The sequence below is a fragment of the Cavia porcellus genome, unplaced genomic scaffold, assembly GCF_034190915.1.
Source record: "Cavia porcellus strain 051 isolate PalLab524CR breed Dunkin Hartley unplaced genomic scaffold, mCavPor4.1 scaffold_14, whole genome shotgun sequence".
Taxonomy (NCBI): Eukaryota; Metazoa; Chordata; class Mammalia; order Rodentia; family Caviidae; genus Cavia; species Cavia porcellus.
Window position 1 is genome coordinate 70,131,097 of NW_026947497.1, and position 16,663 is coordinate 70,147,759.

The 16,663-nt window shown below is 37.9% G+C and overlaps 1 protein-coding gene across 13 annotated transcripts in view; it reads left to right on the plus strand.

Annotated features, from left to right (window-relative positions):
• Positions 1-15,549, plus strand: part of Lpp (LIM domain containing preferred translocation partner in lipoma) — a 606,732-nt gene extending 591,183 nt beyond the window's left edge. For all 13 annotated transcript variants that reach the window (XM_013160167.3, XM_063261224.1, XM_013160168.3 and 10 more), the window contains one exon: positions 1,251-15,549. In XM_013160167.3, coding sequence (XP_013015621.1) covers positions 1,251-1,379 — 129 coding nt within the window. In that variant the 3' untranslated portion in view covers positions 1,380-15,549. The remainder of the gene's footprint in view (positions 1-1,250) is intronic.
• The last annotated feature ends 1,114 nt before the right edge of the window (positions 15,550-16,663 follow it).

The following is a 16,663-nucleotide window of genomic DNA, read 5'->3' on the forward strand; positions in this document are numbered from 1 at the left end:
TTGATGGTCTCAAGGCTATGGTCCACTCCAGGCTTTTTATAGTGTCCAGATCTCCATACCATCTAGGGTATCCTTCCTTTTTTTTATAGTGTGACATAAGGTTTTGTTTAGTTCTATTACCCAATGTCCCAAAGCTGCCTAGAACTGCAACACATATACTTGTTCTTTTTGGTACAACAAAACATCCTGTGGAGCATAGCTGTTGCTGTCTTTAAGCATTGGGCCACACCCTTTTAAAATTTATATTTCATCATTTATTGGGTATAGACAAAAACTCCATGAAATTCTTGCCACCACGGTAGACAGCAGAGATAGAGTTCATAGCTCCTGTGACCTGTTAGTATCTACCAAAGTCTTCAAAGCACACACCACTAGACGTTCTGTATGTTTATTTTCCAGAGAAATGTCTATATCCTAAAGGGGCAGCCTTTAACTGCTTTGTAGCCTCTCCAAAACAGACCTTCAGAGATGTGTCAACAGTCAGATAATCCCATTCTTTGCATTTTTATAAAATACACTCACATCCAGTATCCAATTTGAGCCTCCCAGCAGTTTGACAAGGTAGAAAATGAAGATGTATCTTTAGAGTGACAGTGGGCCTTGTATGCAGTAAGCAGGCTGTCACGGAACTAGCGGTGGTCCCCGAGGAGAACCCCAGGGACCTGTCTCACATTCTAGCACTCATTCCTCTCAGTTTACTTTTTTGGAAAGTGCAGCAAACTATAGCCCTCCATATCCCTTAGGATCTTATTTTCTTACTACAATTGAAGTAAACAGGCAGCACCCACAGAGGGCCCTTCTGCTTGGCAAGAATGTCTCTCTTTGCTTTTGCCCAGAAGTGACCAAAACTTTCCATTTCTGCACCTTGTAGATTCCATTTGAGAGTCTGAAAGTGACAATAAAGAATAAAGATGAATTAGGATTCTATTTTTATTTTCTGTTGTCTTTGTTTTTGAGAAGCAAATCACTATCTGGGAACCGAAATCTACTGGCTCATCTCTTTATGTGTCTTTCATTTTCAGTGACCACAGGAGGACCATTTTGGTCTATTTTTAAATATGTGCCCAATCCCTCATTCTGTATGATTCACGATGCCCTATGTTTCGTATTAGGGGAGGGGAGGCATTAGACAAAGGTAGAAAGGTAGTGAGTAACCACAGTGCAGAGGTTATGAGTGAAAAGGTGAGAAATTTGGATTTTGAGTGTTTATAGTTCTATTTACATCGTTTCCCTCTGTCTTCATTTTTCAGGACTGCGGTGGTCTCCTGTCAGAAGGAGATAATCAAGGCTGCTACCCGTTGGATGGACACATCCTCTGCAAGACCTGCAACTCTGCCCGCATCCGGGTGCTGACCGCCAAGGCGAGCACTGACCTTTAGATGTAGTAGCTTGATTAGCTGCTTAGTGCATATGGCAGTAAGAAGAATGAAACACAAGAAATTGCTAAGAAAACGAATAAGAAAATAGAGCCAAGGCAGTCAAGTTATGGGATGGTCTCTGTTCTTCATCTGCTGTTCACCTTCCTTTAGAATCACAGTAGCTCATGAGACGTTTTTTTCCCAAGTTCTTACCAAATACATGTTTCATGTTTAATCACGCAGGGCACTGGTGGGCCTTTGTTCCAAGGACTTCCACATCTTTGCACAGATTACACTCCATCCCATTCACTTCTGCATTCCTGTAACTTTTAATCCCCATGTTTGTCTCACTTTTCATCTGGTTGAATAGCTTTTTTTAGTGTGGTATTTGCTGTCATATGATTTTTCCTGGGTGAGTCTGCCAACTCCCAGGTGCTGGTTGAAGTCCCCATTCACTCCTTTCATGCTGCCTGCAGCTATAAATGTTAACCTTTCTTTTGCTGCTTATGGAAAAGTGTGTTTCTCTGTTGCTCTCTACCACTCTTAGGTTTTTGGAGAAAGCAAAGTGTTAGGCTCTAAAAAATTCAAGTTGTGGAATATGTAAATTAAAACTAGCCAAAATTTGGTGTGCAATCAACCAGCTGGTTGACCACTGATCAGTGGTCAAGGGTCATTTGATAACAGCTACCAGCTAATAGTTAATGTAAAAGACACCAGCCTTATTTTTTTTTTTTTTAGAAATTACAAGTAGGATACACTCAGTGTGCATTTTGGGAGTGTGTGTGAAAAGATTATTATTATTATTCTAAAATACTACCCTAGGATTTTCCTTTTCCACACTACCTACACATAATACAGACAAACTTGCATATGTAACATTTTCAATACTGTGCTACTTTTCACCTTAGAAATATTGTGATGCTTTTCCCTAACACACAAACACAACTACTCACATTGACTTTTCCCTTTAAAGAAAGATACTGATTAAAAATAGTTCAGATTTCTTTTCTTTTGTTTCTTAATCTTTCCAGTCCCCATTCTGATTTTACCTAACAACTGTAAGTCAAGAGACAGAAAATGAAATTGTGTTGCTTCATTTCATTTACTTAGAAAGAGAGAAAAGCTAGAAAAAAGTGTGAAACCACAGTTTGATTCTTCTCATAATCCTTCTGCAACTTGAATTACATATTGCGGGAAACATTTTCATATCATCAGTGTGACATTTACAACACACTTGCTAAGACAATCACTGAAAAAAAAGTTGTGTTTCTGAGCTAAAAATATGCAGAATTTCTGCCTAGAATCTTTATTCAGACTCTTATTAGCCAGGGAAAACACTCACTTACCAACTGTAGAAGCATATTTATTAAGTTCTAGCATGTTTCATTTGAGGAAAGACACCTAACTTAGCAATGGCAATTTGCCATTTTGTAAACTAATTAGATATTTTGGCATAAGATTTTTTAAAACTTTCTTCAAATCTTCACTAAGTATATACTTTTAAATTATGAAATATTTTAAATATACAGGGAAATATAAATAATAATAATAATATAATGAATCTCTATATACATAAACACCCAGTTAAAAACATCAAATATAAGAAATATAGTCACATTTCCTTGTTCACCCATCCTTTATTCCACAAATGTCTTTTCACAACTATGAAGAACTAGTTTTCATGTGTGAAAGTTTTTTTTTTTTTTTAATTTAAAATGTTAACATCCAGAACCGAATGAAAAATTATCAGTGCATGCTTTAAATGGTGACCCAGGCCTCAGGAATTTCAGTTAAATTTATTTCACTTGGATAGGAAGCATCATAAAAGTGACTTTTAAAATGAGAAATTTTTAAACTTGCGATCACTACAGCTCATGTCAGTTATTCTAAATCTTCGGAGCTTTCGTCATGTAGTTTTGTCTTAGAATCTCCGAGGATATAAATTTTATGAGTTTCCTTAGACCATTGTCCTGTTCTCACTGGCTTCTCTGATCTTTGACCTTATATTTCTTATAGTGTGAAATATAACGAGATTTACTTAGGGGCAGTGTGTGAGTTTTAGGATACAATGGTAGCTGTGTTTCTGAATTCCTGTTCTCTAAAGTAAAAGCCAGACTGTGCTAATGACCTCAAAAAGCACTGACTCCTAGAAAATTGGGGTGGCAGTCTATTCTGCTTGAATCAATTCATTAACGTGTTTACTATTAAATACTTTGGGGGACTTGTATGGAGACCAAAAGTAAAGAGTCCAATTTATTGAGGGTTAGGTTTTTTGTCTAGTAGTCATATGTGTCATATGTGTTTTGTTGAAAGGAGAATTTATGAAATACTGATACCATAAAAAAGCAATAATCTCCTATTTGTTGTATTTAAATTCTTATGTAACTGAATGTTTACATGCCAAATGCAAAAGTTTTTTTAAAAAAAATGCTGCCACAGGGCCATCACTGTGGCATTGCCACAGAATTCTACTTCCTTACAATTTTTATAGCGCATTCTTATCACATAACCTCAGAGCATCTTTACCAAAGATTTTAATGTAAATCTTTTAATAGACTTACACTTTTGTAATAATGAATGTGCACACATAATATACAGAAATATTTAGATTTAGATTGTTTTTCTTTCACAAAGTCTACTAAGGAAAGGATCCTACCATATTTCATTCTAGGATTTCTTAAACATATGATTTATTTTGCTTTCTATTACTGTCTTTTTCTACTAATCATTTCACTTAAACAATGCCAAGTCACTGTTAAGTATTTTAGCTACATGAAATTTTGCCTATAACAGAGATACAAAGATCATATTACCCTAATGATTTTATATTACATTTTTTATATATTGTCTTTATTGCTATCATTTAAATACACAAATAACAGAGAAAGATCAGAGTCTATAACAAAAATTTTGTAAAAATATACCTATTTTTAAATATCTATAAAAAGCACAACTATTTGGTATTTCTGTATGACAGACACAGAAAAGACATAGAAAAGGAAAAAACCCACTACATCATAAGCTGTACAGATTATTTCAAAATAAGATTTTTTTTTTCAGTGCTGGTGATCAAATCCAGAGCTTCATGCATACAAGGCAAGTGCTCTACCACCGAGCTACACCCCTCGCCCAAAATAAGATTGCTTAATTACTTGGATCCCAGATCGTATTAAGTCAGTGCAGAGTCTGATTGGCAAACAAAATTATCTTTGAGACACAAATATATGTCACATGTCTCAATATAAGGTATCGAGACCATTAGAAGCTGACCTTTCTACAGTTCTTGGGATGTAGGATTTTTTTTCTTGTCATCAACACTTGGCTGTATAAACAACTTTTGAATATCCAGAGTCTCAAGGAAGAAAGAGAATAGTTTTTCAAGGGGCTCTGAAAATACAACTTTCAACTGTTTTCCTACCTAGCAAAAATCCTATTAATGTGAACTGGCCAGGAAGAACAGTGTTACTTCTATTTGATACGGTTTGGGCTTCTCTTGTCAAATCTGTGTCGGCTGCCCCCTGATCCTTCCGTTATCAACTTTTGAAGGCTGTTGGGGAAATGATGGCAGCTGCTAGGGAAATCAGGGAAACACTGTTGTAACCTCACAGCCTCTCACCATTCCTCTTGGCTTGGAAAGGCATTTTTTTTCATATACATTTCTAGAAATATTGCTATTCTACCTTAGTATTTCACATTTGTAGTTTAAACAAGTGATTGTCCATCTGTTGCCTCGAGCTACAGTACATGTGTGTTATGAATGAAATATGACAGCGTGTTCTATCCCCCTGCTTTAGCCATCTGTAGGAAACCAGCAAACTGAAAAAGATATACCTCTGCAAAATGTGCCTCAAGTCCATCCTGGGATGGCTCTTTTGCTGTGCCTCCATGAGAGACAGCCAGAAAGCAACCCATAATTGTGCCTTAGAATGGATATTCTGCTGAAGTCTCAAAAATGGAAATCATAAGCCCCAAATCTCAAAGATTTCCCCATCCAAAACTCAGAAAACAAGCAAAAAAGCCAGCACAGTCTAAATTTCTTATCCTAACGTACTTTAGTAGTAGTTCTTTCCTTTTCTTTTTTTGGGGGATGGGGATCTCGTGGTTCCCTAAAATTGTGAAAACATTCTTATGACAGAAAGTAATATATTGGGTGCCACTAGTGTTTTATCATTTGATCTTTATTCTGGTTTTAGTCAATGAAGACAGATATTTGAACCTCAGCCTTTAACACCCATTGAGCATATCTATTTTTTAAAAGTTGCCTTAGCTTTGTTGCCTTAATCCAGTGTGGAATAGAAAAAGTTGGGAATCCGTATTTGGATCAAGTCATTAGCATGTGAAAACATGCACAGTTTGGGCCAACTTATTTCCTTGACAGATAACCAGAATGAATTGTTTCTCATAAGACTCTTCTTTGGGTAGTGTGCTTTATTTACAATCTTTGGGAAATGATTGACTAAAGCTATTATACTTTGGTGAGGATTCTGTGTCTCCCTCTTCTTTCTCACTCCCTTTCCCCTTTGTTCTTTGTGTCACCTTTCAGTTTCACCTTCTTTCTTGTACTTCTCAATTCTTCTTTCCATCCTATCTACTAATGCTGCCATACTTGGACTGTTCATAAGTTAAGCCAATGCATTATAATCTTCTGGAATTCAGGTTAGATAAAGGGAGAAAGACTATTGGAAAATATTTGTGGCATCCAGAAAATCTGCCTCTATATGGGCAAACTTCTCAGGTTGTGTTTATTCATAGAGTGAGCTGAAGTAATAGTGTCTTTCCACCTTTCTATTTTAGAGAATTTTTATCAGAGACTCAGGTAATAGATTCCTAGAAAGTTCAATTATGACTGATCCAGTTTTCCTAGCTATATGTAATCTAAGAGTAGGTTAAGATTTTGTTTTAAATCCAAAATGTTACAAAACCAGAATGATTGTTTTAATAGTAGCATATAATTTTATTCTATTGAAACTTGATAATTTTACTTATAGCAAAGAATTATTATCTTTCCAGCATTTAGCACATATCAGCACTTAGCTCATGGAAATAACATGAAATTCTGCTGATTGACTTACAGTATTTTTTGGAGGATGGACCAGTACCAGAATTTTTCTTGGAGCATAGAATTACAGACATATTTTCACTTAAAAACAAAATAATTTATTAATTCCATTTTCTATTATACTTGCCTGTTCCCTGTTAAAAAGTTCACAGGTTCTGTTTTAGTTGGCCAACTTGGATGTGACTCCTTTTATGTAGAGCTATACAAAAAATGTATTTTTTATTAACAGATTGAAATCATTTTTAAAGTTACTGAAAGTTTTCCTCTTTATTTCTGATTTTTGTTTAACTCATAGCAGTCTCTAATGCACTAAAAAATAGCTCTACTACTAGCCTTCTTTAAAAACAAAAATTATTCTACAGGTTGTTATGTACACCAAAGAAGAGAAAATCTGCAGCTAATTCCTTTATAATACTTTAAGATTCTTACACCAAATCTTCCTTACTACGTGTCTTGGTTAAATTTTCCAAGATATTCACTTAGGGACAACAGAAAATCTTTTTATGTAACTCATGGTCATTCACCTAATATTCCAAGGCAGAAGTACTCAGTCAGTTAACAATGAACTGAGATTCCAAATTCAGTTCTCAATTTTAGAAGTAGAATGTTCTACTAGGAATAGAACAAGTGTTGTCATGTTATCTTGGCTCTTTCACATGCAGTTTGGTAACTGGTCTTGCTTACCCCAAACATCAATGCTGTTCCTAGATAAATATAATCTCAGGGCTTGTAAACATCTTAATCTTCTCTGTATTTTCCTGACCAATTATTGTAGATCTTAAACCTGGCCAGTATGTAACACTGCTCACAACAGTCCATTTTGACTCTGGAACTACACAAAACCAACATAAAATCAAAATCTTTGCCTTTTTAAGCTCAATACCACCGACTCTTTCAACTTTCCCTAATTTATCAACATAACATCAACTTCCATTTACTCTTCTGCTTCTCGTTTCAGCAGTTAGATCCAAAAATGCATTTAATTTTGTTTCAGTGTACTCGATGAAACTTAGCAATCCCTATAGGTCAAATAGGTGAAAACACTTTCTAAGAGTTGAAAATAAATGGAATTGAAATCATCCAAAGGAAATTGATAGAATCACCCAAAGAAAAATTGTGCCATGGACTCAGACCCAGAGAAATAGAAAGAAGATAAGACTAGATTTCCCATGTGTGTAAAAACAGCCCTGTTATTTTATATTCTGTATTACTAGGGATGATATAAAAATCAGTCATTCTGAAAAGAGAAAGTAAGCTGATGCATATGCCTCTGTGATAGTCTCAATTATTGGTCAGTTCATAAAGTTATAGCTCTTTCCCTTTGTCCCTGGGTTCTCAAAAATAAGACATAGTTTATCCATTTTCCTACACTGAATTTGGAGAGAGAGTTCTTAACACTTTTACAAAATTCACATAAATATCTACAGGTTGTTTGACTCAGATTCACTTCCATTCATTCTATTCTCAAATATTTGTACCCGAACTGTCACACATTAGCCCAAGTGATCAACTACCCTCCACAATCAATTTTGTATGATCTGTAGGAGTCTGTAATTTCTCTTCATTTTTGTCCTCCCAACTTCTTTATCTCTTATCTCTTTATTTTAATCATTGACAAATTACGGTAAGAGAATCAGATCCTAAGGAACTTTGATTCAAGCCAACTACAGTAAGATCAATCAGGTTCATTCAATCTGTATTTATACCATGGAACAGAATATGGCATAAGAAAAAATAATTCTTCCCAGTGGCATGTAAAGCTTCATGGGAGGTCTGAGACCTTATGAGAAATCTTGAGTTGACTGATGACCTGATTTGGAAGTTGAAGGAAAAATACTTAAAGTCCAATTGGAGCATGTAAGCTATCATCAAAGAAGACATTCCGTCTTAGCCAGTATGTCTCAGATTCTGGAATATTCTCAACAGGGAGAAGGTCTTCCATGTTTTCAGAATCAGTGGGATGGAAAAGAGGCAGAGGAGAGATGTAGAAGTTATTGCATACTTCTTTCATCTCTTAATTGAGAGGGAATATGAGTTGGCCAAAAATAATCCAACACAACCAGAATTAAAAGGAAACAGCCCTCCGTGAACGTTACTGTGACAAAAAAGAATTATTGCGGATTGATGGCTCCATCCTCCACTCTTGCAGAAAATATACTTGTTTTTTGAACTTCTGCAGAAAAACAAGCAGGGCACCTCTATTCTCTTATGTGCTTTTAGGCACACAATTAGAAAGGACTCTGTCCACTCATCTGCTCTGCTGCTGTTAAAATTCCATCACAGTTGCAAGGCTAAGCGGTAATCCAGAATGCTTGAGGAGCACCTGTCCCAAGAGGCTACCACCCCTTAGGGTCTTTCACTTCCTCCATCACTCTCTGTTCCAAGCTGTCCTTGCTTTAAATCAGAACCAACCTGCAGAGCACATGGTCTTCTTGGTAACAAAAATTGACCTATAATACGTAATGAAATCCTGTCTGCTTCCTCCTCCACTTTCCTACCATTAGATTTATCTTGTTTTTAAGAAATGCATAACTTTTTTAAAAATTTAAAAATGTTTGATAGTTTTGAGCCAAAAATTATAAAATCTTTAAACAGCCCTAAAAACCGAATCTTTCTCTAAGGATCAGATATTAGAACTGATGAGTTTTACTATTGGTCATTCTTAGTCCAAAGACTAAGCTCTAATAGCTGTCAGATAGCATCATGCCGTTCCCCAGTAACCAACCCACGAACAAAATATTTCATTAATATGACCTGTTGTTGGTGACTTTTAAAGTGCTGAGAAATGTCATTGTAAAATCTTTAGCTCTAGCGAGATTCAAAGGCAAAATATAGTGGAACTGTTAAAAACTCATTATTTCTGGTAATTTCTTTTGTACAATAGGACATCATTCTGGAAGGAAGGAAGGAGCTCTGCTTTATGTGAAAATGTATAACTCTTCCATCACTAACTTGGATTGTTTTTTGGATTAATTAGTATTCCTTAGTGTTTGGGAAGACAAAGACAGTCTCTCGTGCCCTAGCTTTGAAATTAGAGAGCCCTATGGGCAGAATCTGCCATCAGTTTCCTAAGCAGCACCTGGAGGTGGCTTTCTGAGATGTAATATAAAAATTCCTAAGAGAGCTTACAAACTGCTTTCACACGAAAAACAGTCCTGGGAGGAAAGTTATTAATAGCCGGATCCTAGAAGAGAAAGCTGAAGTTCAGAATTGCTAAGTGACTTGCCAAAAGCAATATAGCTGGTAAGTGGCAGATTTGGGGATGTGCCTAGGAGTTGCAAGGGCCGAGCCCTCTCAGAGGACAATGCGTACTCCTCACAGACTCCTGAAGGTCCTTCTAGAAGTCCTCCAGGGAAACTAGTAGAAGCCATCTGGTTATCAGTGGCCAATCCGATGCATATGTGCACTGTGGTGTTTACGATCACGTAGAGCCCACACACATCTTCTATGTCATCTTGTGGGAAACCACTAGGTATTCTGTGTGATCAGCACTATGATGGAGTTGGTGGGGAAAGGCCACTGCTGGGACAAACAACTGGTGCAGAAGCACACAGCAGCAATTTCCCCAGAGAGAGTTGGTTTACATTACATTAACCAGAAAACCTCTCGGAATCCATCAGGTTCAGAATGTCAGCTGAGACCGTATCATTTAGAATTCAGTGCTGTGCAGAGGTGACTTCATCCTTAAGACAAGCCTCCCTGCCATGGACAGGAAGAGTCCCCCTCCAAGGCACATGATGCTCAAGGACACAATACATATTAGTCCCTCTGTCTCTGTCCCCATTTACCAAGAGCCCATCCATGTTGCTGCAGTAGGTAGTTCTGATCCAGCCAACTTGTGACCTCAAAGTGTATGGACAAATGCTAATGAGACTGATGGTATTTCTGAGATTTGGCCTCTGCAATTTTATAGACTGGGCTTCCCTGGCTGTTGCAATTTTGTGATTATTAAATATATCCTTCTCGCAAATACTCTGGTACGATGTTGCTTCCAGAAGACCTACTTGGAGGTCTCCATGTACACGGTCAGTAGTTCAGCAAGTATCATCCCTCAGGAAACTGCATTAGAGGATGTGCTTTTGCTTTTCACTGACTTGTTTTCTCTCTCCTGGTTACTTCCCATGAGTCAAAATCTGTGAACAGATTGAATAAATATCCTTTCTCCACATTAAATCTCCTGCATTAAATTAGAGAAGCCTTTGAAATGATGCTACCTAGTAAGTTTTCTAAGCTTTTTCCCCTCTGCCTAGTCTGTCATCCATCTGTCCTCTATCGTCATTTATCTCCTTTTCTCCCCTGGGATTAATGTCACTTTCAATAACGAATGGACTCTCACCCTTTCCCAGTCTTCTTAACTGAGAAATGAGAGACCCCAGCGAGGCATTCAAAGCTTGCAGGGCTCTCATGTTCTTCTGAGGCTGGTGAATGTTACAGCTGAAGGAACAGGAAGCAATTTTCAAAACATAGATGGGATCCCTCACCCTAGGCATGGATTAGTAGAAGCAGCATTCGGAGTGCTTTTCAGAATTATCTAGCTGAGTACACCCGAATAAAGACTCTCATAGGTAGAACACTGATGTCACGTTGGAGGAAATAAAATGACAGGAAGAGATGACCATGAAAAAGCAGGTCTTAAAAAAATACTTTTTTTCAAATATCCAGCCACAAGCTGCAATTTAGATTTACATAATGTAAAGAAAAAAAAATATTTTCCTGCATCCTTTCTTAATAGTACCCCAGATTTATAGAAAATTCAACTGTGATGTCTTTCAAACACACATATACACAATTTTCCAAGAAGGCTGATCCTCTAAAACAGAAATCTTATTTTAAAACACTTAGGTATTTTAGGCCAGGAAATTAATAATTCTAGATCTGACCCATTTTTGTAGTTGCCAAAAAAGAAAAGAAAAAATATTTAAATTTTGTATGGTTCCATTTATCTTTTAAGTTATGCCGAAGCAATTTGAGGTAGGATGGGAACTAAGTTATCTATTTCTCTCACTTGATTCCCACTATGTATTTCTGTCTGTCAGGAAAAAGGCAAAGACCTATTAGACCATTGCTTTGGACACATTGTGTTGCTGTTTTGTATAGTACCTGCTTTACTTTGTTCCAAAGCATAGGAACAAATGTTTAAATCCATTTCCTCCATCATGACAGAGTAAATATTAAGTCTGAATATCTTTCCTCACCAAATTATTTAACTTCATTTCTTTTTATGTTTTTTTTTCCTCTTTGAGACAGGGTCTTGCTATGCAGTTCTGGCTGGCCTTAAACTCACTTTGTAGCCCAAGCCAGCCTCAAACTTGCAGTTATCCTCCTGCCTCAGCCTCCCAAGTTCTGGGATTGCAGATATGCACCACCTTCCCCAGGCTTTTTCTTTTAATTCATTTCTAAACTAGTTTAGAAAATGCAAAATTGGAAGAACTAGTTTTCCTCAGGTATGTTTCTATATTCCTCCTCCTGCTCCTCCTTCTCCTCCTCCTCTTTCTCCTCCTTCTCGTCTTCCTCTTTCTCCTTTTCCTCTTCCTCTTCCTTTCTTGGGGGAGACTGCACATAAAGGGAAACCTTCTCATCTCTCTTCCTCTTTGGGTGACAGGGATCCTCACTTAGTAATTAAAAACCAGAAGTAGGAGAATAGCTTAGTCAAATTATGATGTGTCTGTCCAACATATTTAGTTCTGCAAATACAGACTTTGAGAGGAAAGGGGATTTTCACAATCTAAACACCAACAATGGGAATGGCCTCAGATTTTAAATGTGAAATTATAAGAGAGGAGTTGACATTTGGGCAGTGTGTGCCTTCTACTAACCCTGTGTAGTTGCTGCTTCCTTTCTAGATGAATGTCAAATGCATTAATATATCAGGGTTACACTGCCAAAGACTCACAGTCCCTTAGACCTCCCTGGATAGCTAGCAAATTGATGCTAGCACAGACCTGGCCATCCCTCTAGCTAAAGCAAAAAGTCTGAATGGAGGTGTATCCTTGATGAAAAAGATGTAGGACCCTAGAAGCCAAATCGTGCCATCAATGTTTTATGATGGCACAGCAGCACAATCGTTTTTAAATGTCTTTCTTCCTTTTACTAACCATTTATTCCCATGGAAAAGCTGATGAGCAAATTTTCCAAGACTTATTTCCTCATTAAGCAGAAATAGAATATTTCCCATCTAAGAACCTGCATTATGTCTTCATTCTTTTTCAGGAAATATATCAAAGAGCAAATAGAATTAAAGGTGACACATGATTGTCTGATTCTTTAGCATGAATAAGATTATCATATAGTATAATCTGCCTTAAGTGAAAATTTAAATTAAGGTGCAAAACCTTGACAACTGAACATATCATCGAGCTTTTTTGCATGTTCTCTATACAGTGAAGAACGTCATTTTTTAATGCTCTGTTTTGTCCTTTAACCTACACCTTTATCGTTACTCTAATAATTGGGGGCTTCTTTCTCTACTGCTAAGTATGGGAATATGTGCAATTATAAGATGTACAAAAAATGGAAAGGGAAAGAACTTTCTAAATAGCAGATCTGTGCCAAGAAGTAGATGTAACACAAAGATGCAGAACTGGAGGATAGTAATTTTCCCCAAGCCGTACACACCAGCTTTTATTTCATGGCTTTGTCGCAGGCTTTTCTCCTTCTGTGCCGTCACCTTTGAGAAAAACGATTGCACCTTCTCCAAGTCTGCCTTTTTAACAGCTTCGGTTGAGTTGGCAAGACTTCCCCAGTTCTGAATATAGCCATTTGCCAACTCTGGCCTCTTTGAAAGACTGACTCAAATCTGTGATCTTCTGTGCAGCATACACATCAGCAAAGTGAGAAGATGAGCACTAAATATAGGCTCTATTAACTTTACTTTTAGACTCACTGCCTTCGAAAAGTGCCTATTCTGAGAAACATAAACGTTATCCCTACATATGTATGTACACACGACACCCCGAGTCATGCTGCTCAGCCTTCAAAAACATACCATCGGAAGAAGTAGGTGCAGAGATAAGGAAACCGCGCCAAATGCAAGAGAATCACTCACTTCCAGTACCCTCCTGCATGGCTACCGTGAAATGGGCTGTGGGCACATGCCCTGAGCTTTCCTTGATGATACAGACACTTGATATTTTTATCCTGAGGATGGTAGCATATTTCTGGGGTTTCCTGTATTCTGCTGCAAGAAGATAGGAGCTCTACGAGTTTAGAACATCGAGTTAGGGGGAAAAGTGCTTAGGGAATTAACAGAGCCCGGCCTGTATGAGGGTATGTGTCATATGTTTATTTTACAAACTAAGCATGGTGGGTTTAAAATGTCAGCATGTTTCTCTCTTCTTTTATCTCTCAGGGTAACATCAGAGAAAACTAAAGAAAAGACTTGGCTGTGGATATTGGAGGCTCAGGGGGCCAAATGTCCCTGCCAGATCTTTAGAGCATTTTTACTCTTGCGTCCTAAAAATAGTAGTATGTGCTATTTTATGGCTTTTGTTTCATGGTTCTATCAGAACTATGGATATTGTTGATGAGGCAGCCATGTAGCTTAAGATAATGGATTCTTACCCAGTGGTGGCAAAAGCAGAGGGTCCAGGTAAATGGGATGAGATAGACAGTGCGTGATTGTAGAAGAGTTGAAGGGAGGACATGATTTCAAAAAAGATTGTTCTCAATGTGTCGTCTGACTCAACCAGCTGGCAGATTACACTTGCCAAGTCTCTTCTTTTCCTTCTAAGTCAGTTGGCTCGATAGTCACTGGAATATGCTTCTGTTTGAGGGAAGTGAGATCTGTCCACCTAGCCTTGCTCTAAGAGACCTCTTGATGTCCTCTCAGTCACGGAGTTGTCCTATAGCCTGCCCACTTTTTCCAAGTGGAAATAAAGGTAGACAGATCTGATGCCATTGCAGTCAACCTCAGTTCTGCATTCCACTGAGGGGACCCCCATGAACCAGAAGTGAGGACACAGTAGAGCACCGCTGAATCACGTCAAGGGCAGGACCAACTGGCCTTAGTAAACATCATTTTGTGATACAAAGGGTTTCCTTGAAAGAATAATAACACTTGGTGTAAGCATCTTCTCTCCTATTGTGTTCCTCTTCTGATTTTACCTTATCAAATTCAGTAGTAGTCATTTTCTTCTTCTTTTAGAGAATCAGCTGAGAGTGCCAGACAAAAGTTCAAAAACTCTCTGTGTGATATCCTAAGTGAGTGATGGCGAGGTACCCAAATTGCAACCCCAAACCCACTTATGTATTGCAAAGTACCCATGCTGCTCCCAGGGGCACTGTCAGCCACTGCTTACTGAGGCTGTGGCAGAGTGGCTCCTGTGGGGACAGTGAGAGTTCTAGGTGCCCACCATAGGATGTATGCCAAAGGTTTTCTATCGCTCTCATGAATGAATTAGGATACAGAGATTTTCCTGTTTGGAAACAAAACAACCACCACCAAAACACACACACACACACACACACACACACACACACACACACACACACACACACAAAGATGCAACCTGGCTTTTGATCGTGGCCATGGAGATAGATTTCTGAGGGTGAGATGATGTTTACCATGTGGGTAGAATGTTAAGGACAGGAAGGGACAGAAAGAAGCCAGGCTGTCTCTGTGCTGAATGTGTCTACTGAGTCCTCACTTCCTGCCAGCTCCTCACTACCACAGCCCCACTACCATCAGCTGCGAGTCTGAGTAACACTGCCTGACTTAAGGGAAGTCGCACAAAATCACAGAGGATATGAGTATTTTTTCACATGTGTGACACTGACAGAGCCATAGTATTCTTAAAACATAGGTTTCTGCTTTTTGTTTTATTTTGAGCAACTTGCATTTCATCATTGTGTCATGAACAATCACTGATAAGTCCAAAATAGCACACAAGGTTTCTCATAAAGTAAAGGGAGAGAATCTGTTATAAGCAAGTGATTTGGGTATTTTATTTTGTATTTATGCATTATCTAACTCTATCAAAATATGGTTTTATTTACCTTCTATCAGTTTCTTCTATGAATTGTTTTTCCAATGTTCTATAAGAATGAATATGAAAATTATAGTCCTTTTTTCTGTAAAAGAATTGCAACTACTTTATTATATTTAGAAATCCAATAAACTTCTTATTACATTTACTTGCCTATGTGTGGAATTCTTTTAGAGTCAGATAATCTGTTTCCTTCTCTTCTGTGATTCATTTCTTACATCATTTGCTTTCCATATGGTTCTCTGAGAACAAGCATGTCTCTCAAAGCCAGTGTGGGTACGAGGTGCCCTCTATCCTCTGCTGTTAGTACAGATGAGCTGAAGGTCTATGTGTGCTCTGAAATTCTCTCTCTGTCTCTATCTCTCTCGGTCTCTCCATCTCTGTCTCTGTATCTCTCTCTCTCTCTCTCTCTCTCTCTCTCTCTCTCTCTCTCTCTCTCTCTGTGTGTGTGTGTGTGTGTGTGTGTCTCCTGTCCTAGATAATATTTTCTCCTTTACATCTGAATCTAAGTGAATAGGTGCTTTAGAGATGGAGATGAAGAGATTTCTATTCTCAACAACTGGATGGCCCACAGTTTTGCATTTTTTCTCTATCTGTAGTATATACTTCTCAAACACTGAGAATCTGTCCTGCATTAGGCACCTGGAGCAGTGCATGTATAAAACATAGTGGCTACTGGCAAGGAGTCTATAGTTAAGCTTATAGATGCGGATGCAAGTCAGTAAAAGGAAAAGAAAGGAAGAACTGGACACAGGAGAGATCTTCAAAACTTTGTTCCTGCATCATTTTTAGTAGTGCTGTGTCACTATCCGTAGTCCTGTGACTCTTTTACTCTTGTTTTGTAGATGGAAATACAGAGAGACAGAGGGGAGAATAAAAATTAACAACCTAAGACCCACGTTTATTTAAGAAGTGTGTTTCACTTTTGTAAGTAGTATATCTGCAGAACCAAGTCTACTAAACCCTACAAGTAACTAGAAACAGAGCACATGTGACTCTTTCCTCAAGAAAGAAGAGTATCCATTCTGGTTCCTGCTTAGGTACAGGGTTTTAATCTCCCCAGCATCATGCTTCAAACTACTAAGACTGAGACATCTGGGAACCACAAGTGGAAGGACTACAGGAAGTCATCACTTTTAAAGCCACTGATTGCAAGATACCTGTGCACTTTTGACAAACTAATGGTAGGTAAGCCACTGAGACTCAGGATGTTCATGACTTCTCACAAGAAAGTTTTAAATAAAGAAGGGACACAGAAGATG